The sequence below is a fragment of the Equus quagga genome, chromosome 8 (assembly GCF_021613505.1).
Source record: "Equus quagga isolate Etosha38 chromosome 8, UCLA_HA_Equagga_1.0, whole genome shotgun sequence".
In the NCBI taxonomy this organism is placed as follows: Eukaryota; Metazoa; Chordata; class Mammalia; order Perissodactyla; family Equidae; genus Equus; species Equus quagga.
The window spans coordinates 57,852,094-57,872,941 of record NC_060274.1 but is presented as its reverse complement, the minus strand read 5'-3'; the positions used below and the strand labels follow the sequence as shown (position 1 = coordinate 57,872,941).

At 35.4% G+C, this 20,848-nt stretch overlaps 2 protein-coding genes across 2 annotated transcripts in view; one reads left to right on the top strand and one right to left on the bottom strand.

Annotated features, from left to right (window-relative positions):
• ZNF804B (zinc finger protein 804B) overlaps positions 1-20,848 on the bottom strand; it is a 481,081-nt gene that overhangs the window by 430,266 nt on the left and 29,967 nt on the right. The window lies entirely within an intron of this gene.
• TEX47 (testis expressed 47) lies at positions 18,551-19,312 on the top strand. Its single transcript, XM_046669151.1, has one exon. It carries the CDS (start codon positions 18,551-18,553, stop codon positions 19,310-19,312), a length of 762 nt encoding a protein of 253 aa, XP_046525107.1.

Sequence of the window (20,848 nt, the reverse complement as noted above, 5' to 3'; positions counted from 1 at the left end):
ACTAATCAACAATCTTAACAACAAGTAATCTGGGTGTGGGGTAATGCCAGAACTCGCTATACTATAGTGGCAATTTTTCTGTAAACTCAAAACCACTCTAAAGTAAAAAGTCTGTTTCTTAAAAGACAATCATAATAAAAAGCGTTTTAAACAGAAAAACAAAATGTCCCTAATAATCTTCTCTTTACCCTTTCCCTTTCCCTTCATGGGCAATTCAGTCATAAAGCCATCAGGGTGGGCAGCACAACTGCCTCTGAAGAGGGCAGTTTATTAGGGAAAAATGGAGCTTCGGTGTGGTGAATACAGGCATTCTACACAGGAGAAGGCAGCCAGCTTCTTGCTATTAAAGAAACTAGTTACAAATATGGAAAGAGAGAAAACTAAAACACACCCTGTGCTGATGGATTGGAATTGGAGGTATCAGCCTGAACTGATGGTTTTCAATATGCCTAAATACACAAATATCAATGTAAGTGTGCACGTGTGTAAACTGTCTACTGAGAAGGACATGGAATCAGTTTCACCTCAATAGCAACTGGTAGACCTAGTGCTCGAATACTAATTTCTGATTATCATTCTCAACTAAAAGAAACTAGGGCTCTTTGGAGAAATGGCTGATAACAGAGCTGGAGCAGGGAAAGTACAAGAATAAACAACCATCTACTGTTCCAGAAAGCAAGAAAGTGTTCTGGAAAGAAAGAATGAGGGGGAAATGTCAAAAATACAGGAGTCAGCTTGCAAAAGCTGCTATGGCCAAATGTGGGATGGTAACAAATTATAAAGTAGTAATGAATAAAAGAGGAATCCACAAGCCCATAGTGATATAAATTAATAAAGAAATAAACAGGGGGCTGGCCCAGTGGCGCAGCAGTTAAGTTCGCATGTTCTGCTTGTTGGTGGCCCAGAGTTTGCCAGTTCGGATCCCGAGTGTGGACATGGCACCGCTTGGCACGCCATGTTGTGGTAGGCGTCCCACATATAAAGAAGAGGAAGATGGGCACGGATGTTAGCTCAGGGCCAGTCTTCCTCAGCAAAAAGAGGAGGATTGGCAGCAGTTAGCTCAGGGCCAATCTCCCTCAAAAAAAAGGGAAAGAGTTTGGTTTGAAAAATCTACCGAGTTTCTGGTATTTAACACAGTAAGCTTATTTTCTATGGCTAGCTTTTGTCTAAGTTACATTTATATTTTGTCATGCTGAATTTCTACAGAATAGCAAGGATCACATAGATTGCTAAAGAAAAATGAGCTTATATCAAAAACACGAAAAAATTGCCCTGTGTAAAACTTACCAATAAACTTGCAGGACAAGTTTAATTCCCAACTGGGTAACCAGAACCCATTCCACTAAAAGATGAAGGTGAAAAACAGGTTACTGCTGAAACTTTTTCTTATCTTTCTTCATTTAAGACCCTGACAGTCTCTTTTGCAGCATAAAGGAGAGCAAGGGGGAATAGAAGTGAAAACTGCAACCCTGTCTGTAGGGAATGAAGGAGGAGAAATGCAACTGTTATTGCATGTCAGGCATAACACGAGGCACTTAATATTATCGTGTTTTGTCTATATAACAATTCTAGGTAGGTAATGCCATCTATTCCCACTTTAAAAATTAGAAAATTGTCTAAGAGATTTAACTCATATCTTAAGCATCCAATCGTAGTAAAAAATAGAGGCGGGATCTGAATCCAAACTTGTCTTCACATGAAATCCATGGTCTTTTCAATGAACTAAATTACTCTATTGATCTTCACCATAATCTCATAAGGTGGAAAAAGCAAGAGCTCTCATCATTAACCTGTGTGTGTGGGTGTGTGTTTTTGTGTAAGTGAACAAAGAGAGAGACTGATTTATATGTTTGTATAACCAGGAGGGTTATACATATAAAAACTTAAATGCATTACACACACAAACATGCACATATATAAACCTAAAAAAATACATGTAACCAGGAAGGTTACACGCCAAACTTAATATTTCAGAATAAAAATAAATTTGTTCCATAACAGAGTCATATAAGAATTAAAATACAGACGGTCCCCGACTTAACAATGGTTCCACTTAGAATTTTTCAAATTCATGATGTAAGGCTTATACTTCGAATGTTGAATTTTGATCTTTCCCCAGGCCAGCGATATGCAGTACGATGCTCCCTCGTGACACTAGGCAGCAACAGCAGCCGCAGCTCCCTCTCGAGGCTAAACAACCGATACACTTACAACCACTCTATCCCCATACAACCATTCTGTCTTTCACTTTTAGTACAGTATTCAATAAACTACATGAGATATTCAACATTCTGTTATAAAATAGGCTTTGTGTTAGATGATTTTTGCCAACTGAAGGCTAATATAAGTGTTCTGAGCATGTTTAAGATGGGCTAGGCTAAGCTAGGGCATTGGGTAGGTGAGGTGTATTAAAGGCATTTTCGACTTACCATATTTTCAATTTACGATAGGTTTATTGGGACTGTAGCCCCATCCTAAGCTGAGGAAGATCTGTAATACATTATTCTGTGAATTCTATATTCTTTTATTTATTAGTCAGTCTGGTTAGATAATAATAAATGTACACTTTAAACTGTTTGATTTTAGGAAACGTATAAAAGTACGTACACTATTTTTTTTAAGAAACATGAAATGTCCAACTCATTTGACAAATTTCCCAAGTACAACATTTAGCTATATTACCCAATATCCAAGAGCAGAGTATGTAAAACATTAGAGCCAAAATAAGTACTGTAAGCATCAATTCTGCACACCTTTCCTTCAAATCAGAATCTTCACATATCCAGAGAACTTCTTGTTTCTTTCTGAGCAGTAGGAGGATTAGCTATGCAGGTCGAGTACAGTACAAAGCCTTGTGCAGTCACCATCCCTATTTAACACTTAGAAACCCTTGCAATCATTCATATAGGACTCTTGCTCAGGGACTTAGCGTAGACGTATTTATAACAATTCTGTAACTCATTTAGTGTCTTTAAATGATAACGTGTTCTGTAGATAAGAAAGTTCATAAATTTACGGGCATCCTGAGAATATTTCTAACAGAGTCTAAAAAGGAAAGATTTTGACTTGAAAAATTGTACTGCGTTTCTGTTATTTAACACAGCAAGCTTATTTTCTACACCTAGTTTTGTCCAAGACATGTTTTGTTGTGCTGAATTTCTACAGAATAATATGGATAGCATTTACTGCTAAAGGGAAAAGACTTATATCAAAAACATGAAGAAATTGACCCTGTGTAAAAATGGCTATGGTAAGGGACTTTATTTAGTCTCAATAAGGGGATGCAATAACATTACAAAATAACATTTACAAAATATTTTTAAACTTTTCACGTGAGGAATCAGATGCTTTTTAAAAATCCTATATGATAATAGTTGTGGGAAACACTTACTTTCAGGAGTTTTTTGTTGAAATATAATTCACATTACATTTGACCAATTTTTTATTGTAGTAAACAACACATAACATAAAATTTAGCATCTAAATCATTTTTAAGTTTATAGTTCAGTACTAAGGATATTACCAAGTGTATAGTTCAGCACTAAGTACATATGTCCCAATCTCCAGGACTTTTTCATCTTGCAAAACTGAAAAGCTGTACCCATTAAACAACAATTGCCCTTTAGTCCCTCTCTCCCCGCAGCCCTAGTAACCATCGTTCTATTTTCTGTTTCTATGAATTTGACTTCTTTAGATACCTCCTTTGAGTGAAATCATATAATATATGTCTTTTGTGACCTGTTTATTTCGCTTAGCCTAGTGTCCTCTAGGTTCATCCATGTTTCAGCATGTGACAAGATTTCCTTCCTTTTTAAGACAGTAATATTCCATTGTATACACATACCGCATTTTGTTTACCCATTCATCTGTGGACGTACATTTGGGTTGCTTCCACTTCTTGATTCTTGTGAATAATGCTGCTACGAACATGGCTGAAGAAATATTTTTTGAGGTCTTGCTTTTAATTATTTTGGATATATACCTAGAAGTGGGATTGCTGGCTCACATGATAGTTTTATTTTTAATTTTTTGAAGAACCTCCATACTGTTTTCCACAGCAGCTGCACCATTTTACAATTCCATAAACAGTGTACAAGAGTTCCAATTTCGCCACATCCTTGCTAACACATTATATTCTGTTGCTTTTTTTGTTTGTTGGTTTATTGTTTTTTTTATAGTAGCCATCCTAATGGGTATAAGGTGCACATTTATTTTTATTATACGTAGTGGATACCATATTACTGGAAATCTTATAGAAAAAATTAAACACCTTCTGGAATGGATGAAGGTCAATCTTGCTCAGATTCATAGGGAGGGATTATTGGCTGATTCCCATGTTCCCAACTATTATACTATGAAATCTATCTTTGCTGAGTTAAAGAAAGCTGTGTCCCCCCGATTTCAATCACTCTAGTAAAATCTACTGTAACAGAGCAGTGGAGAAAGAGAGAGAGCTCTTCAGTATGTATGAGAATGTATCAACAAAAGACATTGTTGCCTAGTATATGATAATCAAAAAACTTTCAAACCGGTATTTCTGACAGCCCCAATGTAAAGACCTGACCTAATGGTAGGTCCTTTGCTAAGTTTGGTCCAATTAATACAAGAGCACCTCACATCTTAAACTCAACTGTTTCTGGTAACAAGCTAATATCAGTTTTTATTTTTTAAAATGTTAAAAAAAAAAACCTTCTGAGATGTGGCATTCTAATTTTGACGGATTTCTCAGTTTATCCCAAGAGTTAGTAATTTCTTTCCTATACCTGGTTTTGAATAAATTCAGGATTTAATATTAAAGCAACTGCTGGGCATTAGCCAATTCATATTTCTGGAGGGTAACTTGACAATTTGTCTAAACTCTTACAAAATACCTAACCATTTTTCCAGATAGTTCACATCTGGAATTATCTTAATGAAATTGTGAAGTGAATTAACAAAAATGAAGATGCAAAGATATTCACATAGTGTTTCCTATTTTAACAAAAAATTAGGCCATTTAAAGTGCTGAAGAGTAGGGGATTCCTTAATAAATGCATCTGTACATTGGAACCTATGCATGCGTTAACATAATTTTATTGCTTTGTTTTATGTTTTATTTAACACTTTTTTATGCTGTTTACATACGTTTACACAGGCTTTTTAATATATATTTTATGTATTTTTAGTATTTACTTATGTTTTATTAACACTAGAAGACTTTCATAATGTGTTATTAAGTGGTACAAGTAAGGTAGAAAACCATAACTATAGTACAAGGTGAAAAAAGCATGTGTGTGTGTGTGTGTGTGTGTGTGTGTAACATCATGAGTGATATATGTTAAGTAAAACTCATTACTTGTACTTGTAAAACTAAACACATCCCTATATACAATTGCAATTATAGAAGAAAATCACAGAATATGCATAATCGTTAATTTTTCTGGATTATGAGGTTGAAGTGAATATCATCTTCTTGTTCGTTATTTCTGTTTTTTGAATTTCCTATAAGAAATGTATACCAACAGTGTCATATAAAATAAGAAAGTCCAGAATGCACGAAAGCCATTTCTCAGGTTGGTCCGTACTGCTTAGCCTTGTTCTCTGAGAGGCAGGGCCAACCACCATTATTGAAGATGGCAACCTTCCACTGCCAGAGGAAGCAACCGATCTGAGAAGCTAAGAACACCTGGGCAGGAGGCTTTCCCTCTTAACTAACTAAGAGTGTTGACTGCTATCTCCTCACTTTCTAAGAGAGAAGACAAATCAATGTTGTCAATAAAAAGTATTTCTGTGTCCTTGAGAGAAGCTTTTATGCATAGAACATGACCATTCATAGGTTTGCTTTGGTTTTAAAGCTTAGTATTAAATTTATTAAAGTTGCAAATTCAGAAACCTAACTCACCCTTAAGTTTTTATCATCAATTTACAAATTATTAGTGTACATTTTTTTTTTTTTGGTTTTTTGCTTAAGGAAGATTGTCCCTGAGCTAACATCTACGCCCATCTTCCTCTATTTTGTATGTGGGACACCTCCACAGCATGGCTTGATGAGTGGTGTGTAGGTCTGCACCCAGGATCCAAACCCATGGACCCCAGGCCGCTGGAGAGAGCTCGCCAACTCAACTGCTACACCACCAGGCCTGTCCCTCTACATATTTTAATAGTACCTTATAAGGAGACTTCAATTGATCAGGGGCTCAATTTAAAGATTCCTTCCTTTAAAGGAAATTCCTTGAAAAATTCCCATCTGACAAATTAAATAGATGAAATAAGTTGGTAAGTAGGTAGACAGATTGATTATAGTAGATTACATATCCATATATAAAATCCTAAATGTTCCAATACTATATACAACTGGGTAAGATTCCAACATAAAGTAAATCAGTTAGAAATCTAAATCAATTACTCGATTAGAAATTTACCAATCTAAACCAATTACTCAATTACACATTTTAAGATGGAATTAAAAGGCTAACTTGTTACTCGGAAGGACAGGTTCTCTTACACATTAGAAATCCTTACAATACCAAGTGTTCACAGATCTCTTAAAACAAAAATATTGCTGCTAAACATTTAATTCGTTTAAATATTTCTAATGTAAATTGTAAATCTTCCAAGGTTAAAAGATCTTTATCAACAAAAGAAGCAATGTTGTCACTACAAACAGCTTTGAGGTTACCTTCTCAGCCAATTGAAGTTGTTATGTCAATCAGGGATTTCGATCTAGTTGCTGACTAGATTTTTTCAGCGCCACTAAGGGTTACCTTGAACCCTATTCATAGTCTATAAGAGGGACTTCATAACTTAATGAGGGTTGGGTTCAAAACCCTTGAATGCCACATAGCCCATATTTCAGATTTATTCATACCCTTACCTACGTTCTTAAGTTAGATTAACATTCATCCTGCAAATTGTACCACTTAATTGAAAACAATTAAATACAACATGTTGAATTCAGTTCTGAATTCTTTCTTTCCAAAAGGACCACAATTCCTATATATATTACACAATATTTGATTGAATTTTTATATATTTCTCACAGCCAGCAGTCACAATGTCAAAAGTCTTTTTCCTGACAAATATGTACGTAAGCACATGAATTTTGCAGACAGAGAGGAGGAAAGAGAAGATGGTTAAGTCACTGGTAAACTGTTCAGTTTTGGGGCAAGGAGGCCTCAGTGTCTTCTTGCTACCCTACCTTCTATCCCAGGCAAGTTGATAATATAACACTTACTGACAAATCCTAGGAAATAAGTTCCACTTTTTTAAAATTTATTTTTATTTATTTATTGTTTTTAAAGAGCCAGACCACTTGTCTAGTCTTCCTTTAGGAAGAGGTAAAGAGAGTGCACTTAAGTGCAAGTTCAATCGCTCAGCCCATGATGTGGTGTCTTACAGGCATACGAGGTTAGCTGCATCAGAGCCACCATGCTGCCCTTCACTCCATAGCTCACTGACAGCAGACTCCCAACACCCAGAGAGTGTAGCCCCGTAGTGGAGCCTTTTTCACTTCAAGTATAGGAACTCCATTGAGTAGAGAATTTAATAGTGAAGGAGAAACAATGCTGCCTTATATTTAGAGTACCTTGCTTATACCCTCCTGAAGGCAGAAAGGTAAAATAGTCTTAATTGTGCTTAAGGATTTATTTTAAAAGCAATTATTTACTGATTCTCAACCTCAAAATAATATCGAAAAATCTAAAAAGCAGTCCATAATCTTACAGAAGAGTTGCAACTGGAGATCATTCATATTGTACAGCTCTCACCAGTCTAGGGGAGCTCCAGCTTTATGTGCGTCATGAATAAAAAGGCATTGGCATCGAGCACCGGGATTATCATCTGCATACTTAGAAAAAAATAATTAATTTAAGATAAATAGATGCTGGCTTCAGACACACTGATTGTATTTCCCAGATACCATTGCAGCAACACTCTCCACTCAGACATTATAAAGTATTCAGAGGGATAGTTCTTTTCTTCTCGCGTAACACAAAGCATTCAAGATTTAATCTAGCTCCCTATACAGTAGTTGAATTTTATTTCACTTTACTGTCACCCTACCAATACAAATCTCTTCCTCTTTAATTTTAATTTTCATAAAATAAACATATTCTTATTTTTTTCATTGCCCATCTTTATATTTCACTATATAAAAATGGCTTAACTATAAAACATGACAGTTAAATCCTGCCACTTAAAACAAATTAATAGACCAAATAGAGAATAACAATCACAACCCAATTATCATTTTTTAAAACTTTGCATTGCATGACTATACTATAGTTTTCTCTGAAAAGATTTTATTTTTTCTAAAGATTACCTTTTTAAAAGTATAGGTTATAAGTGTAAAGTTGTCTTTAGTCAAAAAAAGCTATTGCTTCCTTATTTTTCAGTTTGCAAAGAAAACAGCAAAGAGGATCTGCAGTAGGCCAGGGACCTGTGCTTGAATTCCAATATAATAAAAACATGACCAAGAAGAACTCCCCTCTTTTTATGAGGCATAGGTCTTGGAGAGTGACCTTATAAAGAATGTAAGACTAGCCTGGTTCTCAAATACATCACTGGAGGCAAATTTCTGACAAGTAAGGATGAGATACCGAACACAAGTCACACCATTGGCCTTCACCTCTGGAAGATCATTAAATATCACTTTCCACAACTTTTTGAGCCTGGGATCCAAAATAGGCCTTTAGTTAAGAGTCAAGGCTTAAAAGTTTGCTTTCTTTTTACCGTGGTGTTATCTTGTTTTTAAAAAGTTAAACACACACACAAATGAGACAGAGATTGAATATGGCCCCATGGTAATTAGGTACCGTATTTGGGGAAGTAGATTAGAGATTTAACCCATCAAGCAATGATTAGCCCAAGCTATTTTTCTACCTAGTAAAAAGCTTCCATAACTGCCAAATATGAAAGTTCTTACCCTTTCCGCTCTGTTTATGATAAAAGTTAAGTTCACATCAAACCATAACCAAAAATGTGTAGCCTCTCAACCAAATTATCCTTAATAAAAGTTATGATCATAAACGAATATAATCACAGCAAGTGCAATCAACCCTCAAGTTGTTTGGTTAAAAGAGTTGATAATTCTAAGGAGTGAAAGATCCAAACTATCCTAGTATTTGACTCTGTAACATTATATGACTCAGAATTTTTCCTTTATGGTTATGCTTTTATTCATCTTGTATTATTGGATTTTTTCTGATTACATCACAATTGAACAGAAGTGGTTTAGCTGATTGACAAGTGAGAAGTTTTACAAGAATACAAAATATTCACATAGAAATCATAGTTATTTCTACTAGCTAGATTATCGGGTTAGGAGTTATGACTTTTCTGTTGGTTCAGCCAATATCTTATAAAATGAGATACTTAGAACTTCTCAAGGCTAAAAGAGGCACAAAATGATTATTTATCCATATTTCAGCACACAAAGGTACACAGAGTCCAGAATAGCTTTGCCTAGGAACCCTCCTGGAACAAGCACCATGCTGAAATCGTTTTTTCGTGAGGTCAACTGTGACATATATATAGCTGAGAGGTGCCTGTCATAGAGACAGGGGTCTAGAGTGACAGATGAGGCATGGGCCAGAAAGGCATTCATGCATCTCTAGCAGATGCCAGCACTGAAAGATGATGATGGAAGACCAGATGCTTATACTCCCCTACTCTGATGTTACTGTAGACTCTGGGAATTTGTTCTCCCAAATGAAGTAGTCATCCAAATATATTATAACTCACTTCACAAAAAAAAGTGATTGTCCTCATGATCATATATTAAAACAGTGATATTTAGTATTCCATGAGGCTCTGAAATGTCCACAACTGCTCATTTTAGTGGGTGTAAAGTAGTTTTTGAAGAAATATGGAATTGTCCTGAATTAGGAAGGGCAAAAGGGCTTTAAATTTAGTGTAAGCTGGAAAGGTTGCAGGATAATAAAGTCTTGTTGGATAAATCAAAGAAAGTCTGTTAATATATCTAGAACATATCCTATCTTAAAAAATATTTTACTACGTTGGTTTTACTATATTGCTGCTCTGGTTACATGAAATAAAAATGACATAGTTACTTAGACTTGGATGAACATTATTCTCATTTTAAAAAGAAATACTTTTTAAAGTGCTAAATTCTAGCCTAAATCCTAATTTCATATATGGGATACAACAATATTTTAGTAGGCATTTCTGACCGTAAGATTTTTGTCTCTCCAAATTTCCTGAATACAGTTATTAACACTATTAAACACGTCACCCATCATATTACTTCTCTCTGTAAAAAACATTTAACGGTTCTCTATTGAGCAACACAAAGTTCAGATCGCCATAACAGCTTTTTGGATAGCTCTAACATCACTTTACTTACTGAAATATCTATTATATTTCCTGAAAAGTATTCTAGTAAGAACTATGATCTCACTGTTTCAGTATTTCACGTATATATGTTTTTGTCAACCTTGCTATAAGGTAAGCAACTTGAGGGCAGTAATATCAATTAGCTTCTTTGTGCCATGTTTTCCTTATCTGTGAAAGGACTGTTATATCAATGGTGCTAAGGTCCCTTCCAACTTTAAACCTCTATTAGTTCAATTTTCTCCATTCTGCATAGCACATTGATCAAAGTTAAACCAAAAGCAAGGAATAAAATAGATATTAACTTATTGATAATGTGTTTCAGCATAATAGATTATAAAGACCAGAGTAGATACTTATACCTAAATTATGAAGATATTATTCTAACTATAACTATCTTTGTATGTGAAAAGCAACCTTACCATCACTCAAAGATTTTTAGTCAGGAAAAACTAAGAATTGTTGTGTTTTTGTCACCTGACACAATGTGCACCAGTGTGTTAGCAAGTCATAGTCTTTAGACTCCTCTGTCTGCCAAAGAAGCAGAAAATAAAGCTGATAAAAGAGGGAAAATAAACACAATTCAGAGTTTAGCTGTTATCTGCAGTCTCCAAAATTTCTGCATTGAACTGATGATCTTAAAATATTTTCAAAGCATAGAATACTATATTCCATTTTCACACTCCACCTTCCCGGCTGGACACAATGGCAGTTTAGAAAAAAACCAGCATGCTAGCTTTTAATAGAGAAAAACCTAGGATCACTGTCGCATAATTACCCAAAATCTTCCTCCTCTATAATTTACTATCAGAGTGATTTCACTCTTCTTACTGACAGAGGTTTTGAGGAGTGGGCCACTCTTTGACCACTTATTCTACATTGACTCACTCAACAACTACAACCTGCCTTCCCTCAGCCATCTTAGTGAATCTATTTCTTTTGCTTTAGGCTAGTCATACAAAGAAGATCTCACTTCATGAAAGGATTTTCTGAACTAAGGCCTCTGGGTTGTGTCTTGATAACTGCTTCATCTTTCATCTTCATGTCTTCCTATCTTGACTTCAAGTCAGAAGGTCCAGACAGCCCTGAGTGTTGATCCTCCTTGTTCAACTTGGGCCAGGATCTGCAATTTTACAAGTTCTACCCATCAGCAGGCTCTCAAGCTAGACTATCCCAGACTCACAAACACAGGAACACATGCATTACCTTTGACCAAAGCATCACCACAGCGTTAATGTGTATTTTTAATGTTACTTTTTTTTTCTGAACAGAACAATAACGTAGAAATGCTTAGAAAATTTGGAAAATGAAAACAAATGTTACCACCAAATTCCACCAATTTTAACATTTGGCTAGATTTTTCTCTACTCTGATTTCTACGTCTTTTTTAAATAAAATTGGGATCACATGCTATAAATAATTTTGTGCATTAAATTATTTACTTTAGAGAATAACTTTTTCCATGCATTTAAAACATTCTTCAAAAATGTTTTCAGGCACCATAGTACTCCATAATTAATATATCTATACAATTTTTCAAAGTTCTCTTTTAATTCCTATAATGACCGTCTTTACATTAAGATGTTTGTCAGAAGTTTTATTTCTTTATGAAGTATATCTGTAAGATGTATTACTTAGTCAAAGAGTATGAAATTTTTAAGTTTATGATTACCATATCATCAAACTTCTTTCCAGAAAAGTTGAACCAATTTACTCTTTGACTGGCAGAAGATCAGATCTCTCATTTGTCAACCGAAAATTCTTAAAAGTGCTCTGGCTGCCTCCAGTATTTCCCATCTCTAATTCCTCTGCACTTCACAGGCAACTTTGTGAAACAGAGTTGTGAGTAGAGGGGCTCAAAAAATCCCAGTATTCCCTACTACCCACAGAGTAAAATTCAAACTTCTGAGCCTAGTATCCGAGTCCTCCACAAACTGGATGCAGCTTCCTTTTTCCTCCTTTTCCATCCCTCCCCTCTGCTCACCCTCCAGCCTGTGCCAGCAGTCCTACTCCAAGCTACACTTAGAATCACCTGGAGAAACTTTCATAAATATGTATGTTAGAGTTCCATCCCATGCCAATTAGATAAAATAAACTTGCTTTTTCTTTTAATTCTCCACCAGATAATACTAACAGACAGCCAGGGCTTAAATCACATTAAGCTAGCCCATTTTTCCTTAAAGTGAAATCGGTAGAGACACTAGGAGACCACTTGTCAAAAATGCCAATTCTTGGACCTCACTTGAAGCGTGCTAACTCAGACTCTTTAGGGCTGGAGTCCAGGAATTTGCAATTTAACAAACATCCAGATTCTATGGTTTGAGAACTACATGCTAGCCAAACCAGACTATTGCCATTTGCTTAACAAAGTGCCACGTTTCCTAACTCTGTAACGTATGCCCTCTGTCCTTCATGCTTCAAGCTTACAGAGTCTGTTCTCTACCTTTCCTGATCCCCATTTCTGGCCTGCCTCCCCCACAACCACACACAAATCAGTTCTCTTTTTATGCCCAGTTGAAATGCTCATTCTTCCAGTCAGGTTTAATTGTTCGAGCATTTTGCATTTTCAGTGTTTATTGCTTATGTCTTTATTACAATATTTCTTCTCTCCAGCCCTTTAGTGAACATAATTGTACAGAATTTAAGCTCTACTAATAGAATTGAATTTTTCATGTGTAGATACAATATCTGATTCATAAGAATATCTCCACAGTGTCTGGCATATTTTTCTACAAATAGTAGACATATGTTAGATGTTTGAATTGAATAACAAACTATTCTTAGCCTGTGCTCTCCTTGATAAAGAATTACCAAACACTGCTAATGTTTTTGGCAAAGAGAGGCAATGCCGGACAAGGTAATCTGGTTTTATTTCTTTATAAATCTTCAAATAGCCAGTGATTTGGTAACTAAACTCACTCTGGCTTGCTCTGCTAAATCAAGTGAATTTTGTCTACTTGATAGTTTATATTTGTGCTCTTAGCGAATGGCTCTACCAAAGTTGTTAGCCATTTATTTAGACCATTAATTCTCTTACACTGATTACTTAGATATGCCAAAACACAGAAAAAGTTAGCGGAAGTGATTTGGAGTTTTCTCTGTTTCTCTTGTACATGAGCACAAGTGAAAGGTTAGAGCAGGATCTGGTATTCCAGGTAGAAATCAAGTTCAGTTAATGCACAGCCTCACATTCTAAAGAAATGAATCCAAGAAGAAATTCACAAAGCCACTCCCCAACTCTGTTCCCTGAAGGCCATGCCCAGATAAGAACTCTTCCATTAAGCTCTCCAAGGAACCCCAGCCACTCTTTCTACTGAACATCATACGCATGGTGTTTATTATGTTTTTCCCTGTCCTGTGGTGATTCATGGACATCTCATCACCTCCTGGACTTTAAACTCTTAAAATTAGGGACCAGGTGTTTTCCATGTTTATATTTCTTATAGTGCCTATGATGTTACCTGGCACACCAAAGGTATAGATAAATCCAAGATGAATGAGTAGATAAAGACAGTATATCAATTTTGTTGAATCACAGGTCTAATGTAAGATTTTTCTGTTCAGTTTACTTTATCCAAACCATAAGCTATTCTACATTTCCAGAGGAATTGTCATATCATAGAAAAAGCAAAGAATGACTCTGTGACCACAGATAGAGAGAGGGGATAATTTATCTTCTCTTTACCCTAGGTAGAGAGAGTTAGGGAGGTTGTTGAGAGCATGTTTGAGTTATGTGCAAGGTACTTAAATACCCCATGCTTTAGGTTCCTCCTCTATAAATTGTTGGCAAAATTTTTATCTACTTTACAGGGTTGTTGTGAAGATTAAATTAATTAATATGGGTAAAAGCATCTGACACATGTTAATGGTGAATGACACACGGTAAATAATCAATTAACAGACTTGAATCTTTTTAATCCTTTCTATCTGCCTTACTAAGACAAAAGGGCACTGGGATGGGAATTTGTTTCTTTAGAAACATTTGGTTCCAGAGAATAAAAACAGAGCATAAAGTATAAAGCAGACCATTAAGGTGCACTGCTGGACATGAGTTATAAACATTCGTTAGTATTTATGTGATATAAATTGGATAACAAGGGTGGATAAGTAGAATAATTGAAAAAGGACTCCTCAGTATCACAGGTTTCAATTCAGGTTCTGCCACTTGTCAGTTGTTTGAACTTGGATACCTAAAGATCTAAACAGATCACTCTAGGAGGGAAAACTGATGTTTCTTTATCCCATTGGATAGACAGAAGAGTTCTTATGCTTGAGTCCCGCCTGAGGGTAAATTACTGGCTCTTAATAGATGAAGACAAGGACTGTGGCATCTGGGAACTCAAATGCTGAGTATCCATTGAAGAAAGAGTGTGCAATTATAATTACATACAACACGCAATCAAAAACTGTCCAAATTATGTGTTGTTTCTATTCCCATCTGTTGAGAACTTTACTCTTGACACTTCGGAGTGTGGTTGATAACAGGCAGGAAAACAAGGTAAATTGCCTTTAAATGTTTCAGATAGCAATGTGACAATGAAACTAAAATTTGGAAGAAGCAACTCAACAGCAAAAAACGTATTGAAAAATGGAAAAATACATAGGAAAATGTAGGTGGAACTATCTATGTGTGGTGGTAAAAACTATAGTTTCTCAATGTATTAGGTTGAACCACATAAAATTTTCAACATCAGACAGGTTTAACTTATACAAATGACAATTTCACGCGTGTTAAGCCAACATCAATTAAGAGCCTTTTGAAAGAGGCATGGTTTAGTGATATTTTGTATAGTTTATATGAGGAATTATAATGACGAAAAATCATCATTTTTATATTAGGTTTATATTGGAAGACCCAAGATATATGAAAGAAAAAGGAAACAAAAGCACACGTGAAGAGAAAAATTACAATTGAACTCCTTTTTATGGAGGCAAAAGAGAAGAAAAATTGTGCTGTAGGTACAAATGGTGTCATGAAAAGAAAGAATCTTACCTATATATAAAAGATTAATTTGAATTTGTGCACTCAAAAGGGGTTTCCAAATAGCAATGCTCTATAAATTCTCCCAGTGATTTTGATCAACGTCCGTGTTAGGTAACAAACCTTGCAGTTGCATGTCCCCAGTTTCTCTCTGGAATAATTCATTACTGGGGATTGGAAACAAATACCAGAAATCACTCTGGACTTGGTAAAGGCAGAAGCTCCTCTTCTAGCATTCTACAGAGGGGAAGATTTTTTAAAGTTAATATCTTGTGAACTTTACAAAGCAGGTGCATCATAAGATCTTACAGTTTCATGATCCTAGTTGAAAAGGTGAGGTGACAAAATCTAGAAAAATACTGAGAGTAGAAGACTCTTATTATAATCCAAATAAAAAGCTAGGACTGGGCTGGCCCCAAGGCTGAGTGGTTAAGTTCGCGCGCTCCGCTTCAGCGGCCCAGGGATCGCTGGTTCGCATCCTGGCCGTAGACATGGCACCGCTCGTGAGGCCATGCTGGGGTGGTGCCCCACATGCCACAACTAGAAGGACCCACAGCTAAAATACACAACTATGTACCCTGGAGCTTTGGGGAGAAAAAGCAGAAAAAAAAAAAAAAAAAAGGAAATTGGCAAAAGTTTTTACCCAGGGGCCAAAATTTAAAAAAAAAAAAAAAAAAAAAAGCTAGGACTATAAAGGAGGTAGTTGAAATCCAGAAGCCATGATACATTTCAAAGTGAGTAAAAAGACTTAGTAATGGAATAGAGTTGAGGGATAACTTGTAGGAAACATGAAAAGATAAGACTAAGGATGCTGGTCTGGGACATGAGAGAGAAAATGTGAATTGAGACAAAATGGGATATTTATGAAGGGAAATACAAAGAAAATAATAGTTAAAATGGTGGCATTTGAATTTGAAAGGGTAGAGGTACATCCAAGGAGAAGAACTGTACATAAGATTACAATTTGAGAATCTTCTGTACAGAGACAATAATGGAATGAAAACTCAGTGTTTTCTTCTTTGTCAATGCCAACAAACTAGTTGTATTTGCCTTGAGCCTTAGACTGAGAAGGAGTCCATATCTGGGCTCTGCAGGAAAGACTCTGTGGTCAGTCAGCAATGTCAATCATGTGATTTGGAGGCAAGCATAACATCAAGAATCTCACGAAAGAGAGACATAGATGGTGCTGAGCTAATCGGGCAAGGAGGTGGAATGAGAGAAGAGCTGCACGATAAGCATAGAACCTCAGCATTTCCTGGAGTTGGGTGTGGGAAGGAATTGGGCTAGGCCAGAAATAGAGATTTGGGGAGAAATTCAGGGAAGTGCAGAGTCATAGAAACCAAGGGAAGAGAAAAGGACATAAAGGAGGTTATTACCAACATAATAACATTCTGCAAAGCAGTAAGAAGAATGAGTGTGAGAACAATCCCTAGACTGGGCAATAACACGTTTCTTTGCATGTTGGGAAAGACTACATCACTTCAGGGAATGATGAAGTGAACCACAGTGAGGAATTATAGTCACTTTTTATGTACCACACAATTAAGGAATTAAGTTACCTCTCAGCCTCCATCTTCTGGGATAATTTGTCACTGTTTATTACTAAAATCAGATCATTAGTTTGGATAACACAAATCTTAGGAAGGAAAAAAGTACTCTAAGGTTTAATTTTTAAAAATTGAATGAAAGTGTTTTCCAATCTTGCTTTAAAATTATGGTTTAAAGTTCATATGAATACAATTTTAAGATATGATATTATTTTTTATTCTAAAGATTAACCTAAATTCACATTAAATTAAGAAAATCAAATCCTACAGAAGAACTTTCTTATAACAGAGTCACCATTACACAGAATCAGATATGTGTTCTTTCAGTCGTTACTTACTGCATAAGTACCTCTTTACCTAGGTAGACAGAAAAGGGAGATTGTTGAAAGCATGTTTAAATGGTGTACAAGATACTCAACTACTCCACGTTTTAGTTTCCTCTTCTATAAATTGTGGACAAAAATGAAAAAGAAAAGGAATATGTCTAGGAAAATGTCAAGGCCCACCATCTATCTGACTCACAAAGGCACCTGGCTAAAAACAAGCCATTCCAGAAAAGAAGGCCTCATTTCCTCTACCATGATGTTAAGAAATCCTCATTAAATTAAGAAATGGGAGTTGCCAGTGCCCTCTGGCCCTTTAAAACCATTGACATTCTGATTCACTGAGGTACTATGGAAATCAGAATAGAACACAGGGCAGCTGAGAGCACCCAAGACACTGGCAGTTGGAAGAGTGATGGAGGACAAGCAGGGCCTCAAGGAAAGGTAAAGATAGACGCACTTGAAGAAAGATATGTTAAGCTGATCCGGAGGGAAGAAAAGGAGATTTGTAAGAAGAGTGAGTTAAAAGTAACAGAATTTTTTATTTGACCTCTGCAACAACAAAAAAAAAAAAGAAAAGAAAAAAGAACCATTTTTGAGGTTAGTTGATAGGAGAAAAAACAAAGAATTGAAACTAGTTATTTCAGAAATCTACTTTTATTATCAAAGCAACACTATTAACTTTTAGTGTACTGAGTAAAGGTTAAATAAGCCAATTAGGATTTGAGATCCTCAGATTTTTTAAAAAATTTATTGACTAGTTAAATTTATAAAAGAAATTGGGGGAATTACCATAAAAATACCATTTTTAAATTTGACAAATCAAGGACAATCTGCAATCACCATTACATAAAGGAAAAGATATTTTACTGTGATGCCAATGCTACTGTGAGCGACTGCCAGCAGATGTATTCCTCTCTTTTTCTCTGTGTGTGTGTGTGTGTGTGTGTGTGTGTATGTGATCCATGGGTGGGGGTTGAGGAAAAATGTACTATAAATTGAAGGAGAAAATAATAATGTAAACAGAAAAAGAGTGAAGCTACTCTAGATTAAGTTCTCTCTCCTCCCCACTCCCCAGTTCATTGGAGAGTTTTTCCCTAGGACATGAGTGTTAGTTATTTCCTTGTAAACTTAAAAGAAAAAGTCTACAATTTGAGTCTTGTTTTAACATTCTCTTTCATTTCAAAGACATTGTTTATTGATAACACAGGGAAGGGATTTTGCTATTTAGTAGCATGTGACGAACTGAGTAAACTCTTTTTTCAGAAGAAATGGAAACTAGAGTTCATCACTGAAGAGGTATCCTGATAATGTAAATATTGTGATAAGCTAAAAACTGGAATCACCCAGAAGAATAACTAGGACTCATCATGTCCTTCTCAGTCCATCCTCGAAAGACTAGCAAAAGACCTTTTCCATTGGAATCTCTTCTAATGCCACAAGTTCCACGTAGCAACTACTTACATTTTCAGGAAGAGAAGCAAAGACTACAGCTAAAAAAATTCCTTCTCCATAGGATGTTTCTAGTGGCCAAGATAACAGCAAACACAGAAAGAAAAGATATTGCTGAATACTATGATCAAGTGTTTCAGTCAATTTTGAAGCGTCACCTAGGAGAAGCAGTGACAGGATTATTACTCCTATATCCTACCTCCATTTTGCATATCCTTGAGTCCTGCAATGGTACTCTTTACCGAATTCTCCTAGATTATATTAACAGAGGAAAGAATGAAACAGAATTTTTTATCCAAGGAATGAAAATTATAGTCGTGTCTCATAACATCCCAGCAAGGCTCTTCATGCAATGGCATGTTTCAGTAATAAAAGTGCCAGTCATGTATCTTGATGATGTGACACAGTCACAGTCCCTAGAAGAGGTCATAACAGAATTTCTCATTCAAACTCATAAACTGGCACTCCATCTTTTTAAGACCGTCAAAGTGGGCACTAAAGGACCAGGCGATAACTTGCACCAGGTTGCACCGGAATTACTCCTCCCAGAACAAATAATAAAGTATTTGTGCAAATCTGAGGAATTCATGGACCCAGAAACTTTCATAAACATGTATAATAAACCCATACATATCACTTTGGATTCTGAGGTGGTATGGCCCGCTCCCTCCCGTTTCTAGGATTAAGAGTGATGATGTGGTCGATGTGGTCAAATCTCTTAAGAAATGTATGCTACTTAAATAAAAGGAAAATATTTCTAAAGTTACTATTCTCTTTAAAAAGGAAAGAAACAGAACACCACAATATGTACAAAGGTAATATATTAATCTTGACAGAGTATGTTGAGCTAAACTTGAAAATTTATCTGTTCCGATATTAAGTTCAATGCATTATTTTAATGGATGGAGGAATTTAATAAGTTCATAATAAGTTCTCAAATGCTAACATCGCTTTGATGGAATGACTTAATTTTTTAAAGAAAAGTATGGATGAAAAACGACAAACACTTGCTTCATATTCCCATTCATTCTCTCAACAGTCAATGAGCAGCTATCCTCACACAGCACTGTATTCAGAGAATACAGCATTTAGGGGAAAAGGATTCTTGAGTTACTTGCAACCTAAGGGTGGAGGCAAGTATGTGTAAAAGTAAATATGATAACATAATACAATATAATAAAACGTGATCATTCTTCCTGTAGCAATGTGGAGGAAAGACTTTAAAAGCACAAGTGCTGGAGTAATCTCTATATGGTTCCTGAATTCAGAAAATAAAACCTCAACTTTGAAAATAGTTCCAAAGCTCACATATTCTAGACAATATAATCAAGAAATTGAGTTCATTATAAAGCTAAAGAACACAATACCTTTTTGAAATGAGCAGAAAATACATTGTCAGAAAGCATTGTACTCCTTCATGTCAAACATTTATTGAGTACCCTTCATGTGACAGACATTTGCCCGGTGCTAAGGATTTGTCAGGGTACATAGAAGACACGATTCCTGCTCACTTATAAAACATTTCGAAATGATTATAAAAAAATTGGTTATTTTTTCAACTGACTTCCTATAAAGCAATTAATTCTATGCAATTTCTCTATAGCCTATTTCAAGTTGATCTCTCCCTTCCTGTACTCAGGATTAACGCTTTTTTTATTTAAAACTTTTTAGTTTGTTTAAACAATTAAATGACATTAATATTTTGACTACTTCAGTGATATTTATTCAAAATTTACTTCAATATCTTATGAAACAGACTTTGGATTTAGTAGAGGAAATACTGTTATATCATTTTAGTTTCAGTATTGTTTATTCGATTTTCAGTCTCTTTGGGGAAAAAAGTAATCCCAGTATGCACCTCAAATTTGTGATATGCAGATAATTTGTCATCATTTGTTGCACATCTGAATCAAATTTGAGGAAAGCCCATTCCTATTTTTAAATTTTGTAAAATAGATTTAAACACAGAATGGCATTTTCTCCCTTTAGTTGAACTTGAAGTTCTGCTTTTTTAAATTTAGCAACAGAAAGAGTATAAAACTTAGATAAAATGAGAAGTAATACTTCTGGTTAAGAAAGAGCACATAATTTACAAACATTTTATCAATTTAGTACATATTAAACACCAAGTATTAGTAAGCAATGTGCTCTTTACTCTGAACTATAAGAAAAACACAGGCACCCATGGTTATTAAATGTTTAGTGACAAAATGAGT

Bases quoted from the DNA above. Each gene is read 5' to 3' on its own strand.
- TEX47 (XM_046669151.1), top strand. From the start codon at position 18,551: ATGTCCTTCTCAGTCCATCCTCGAAAGACTAGCAAAAGACCTTTTCCA.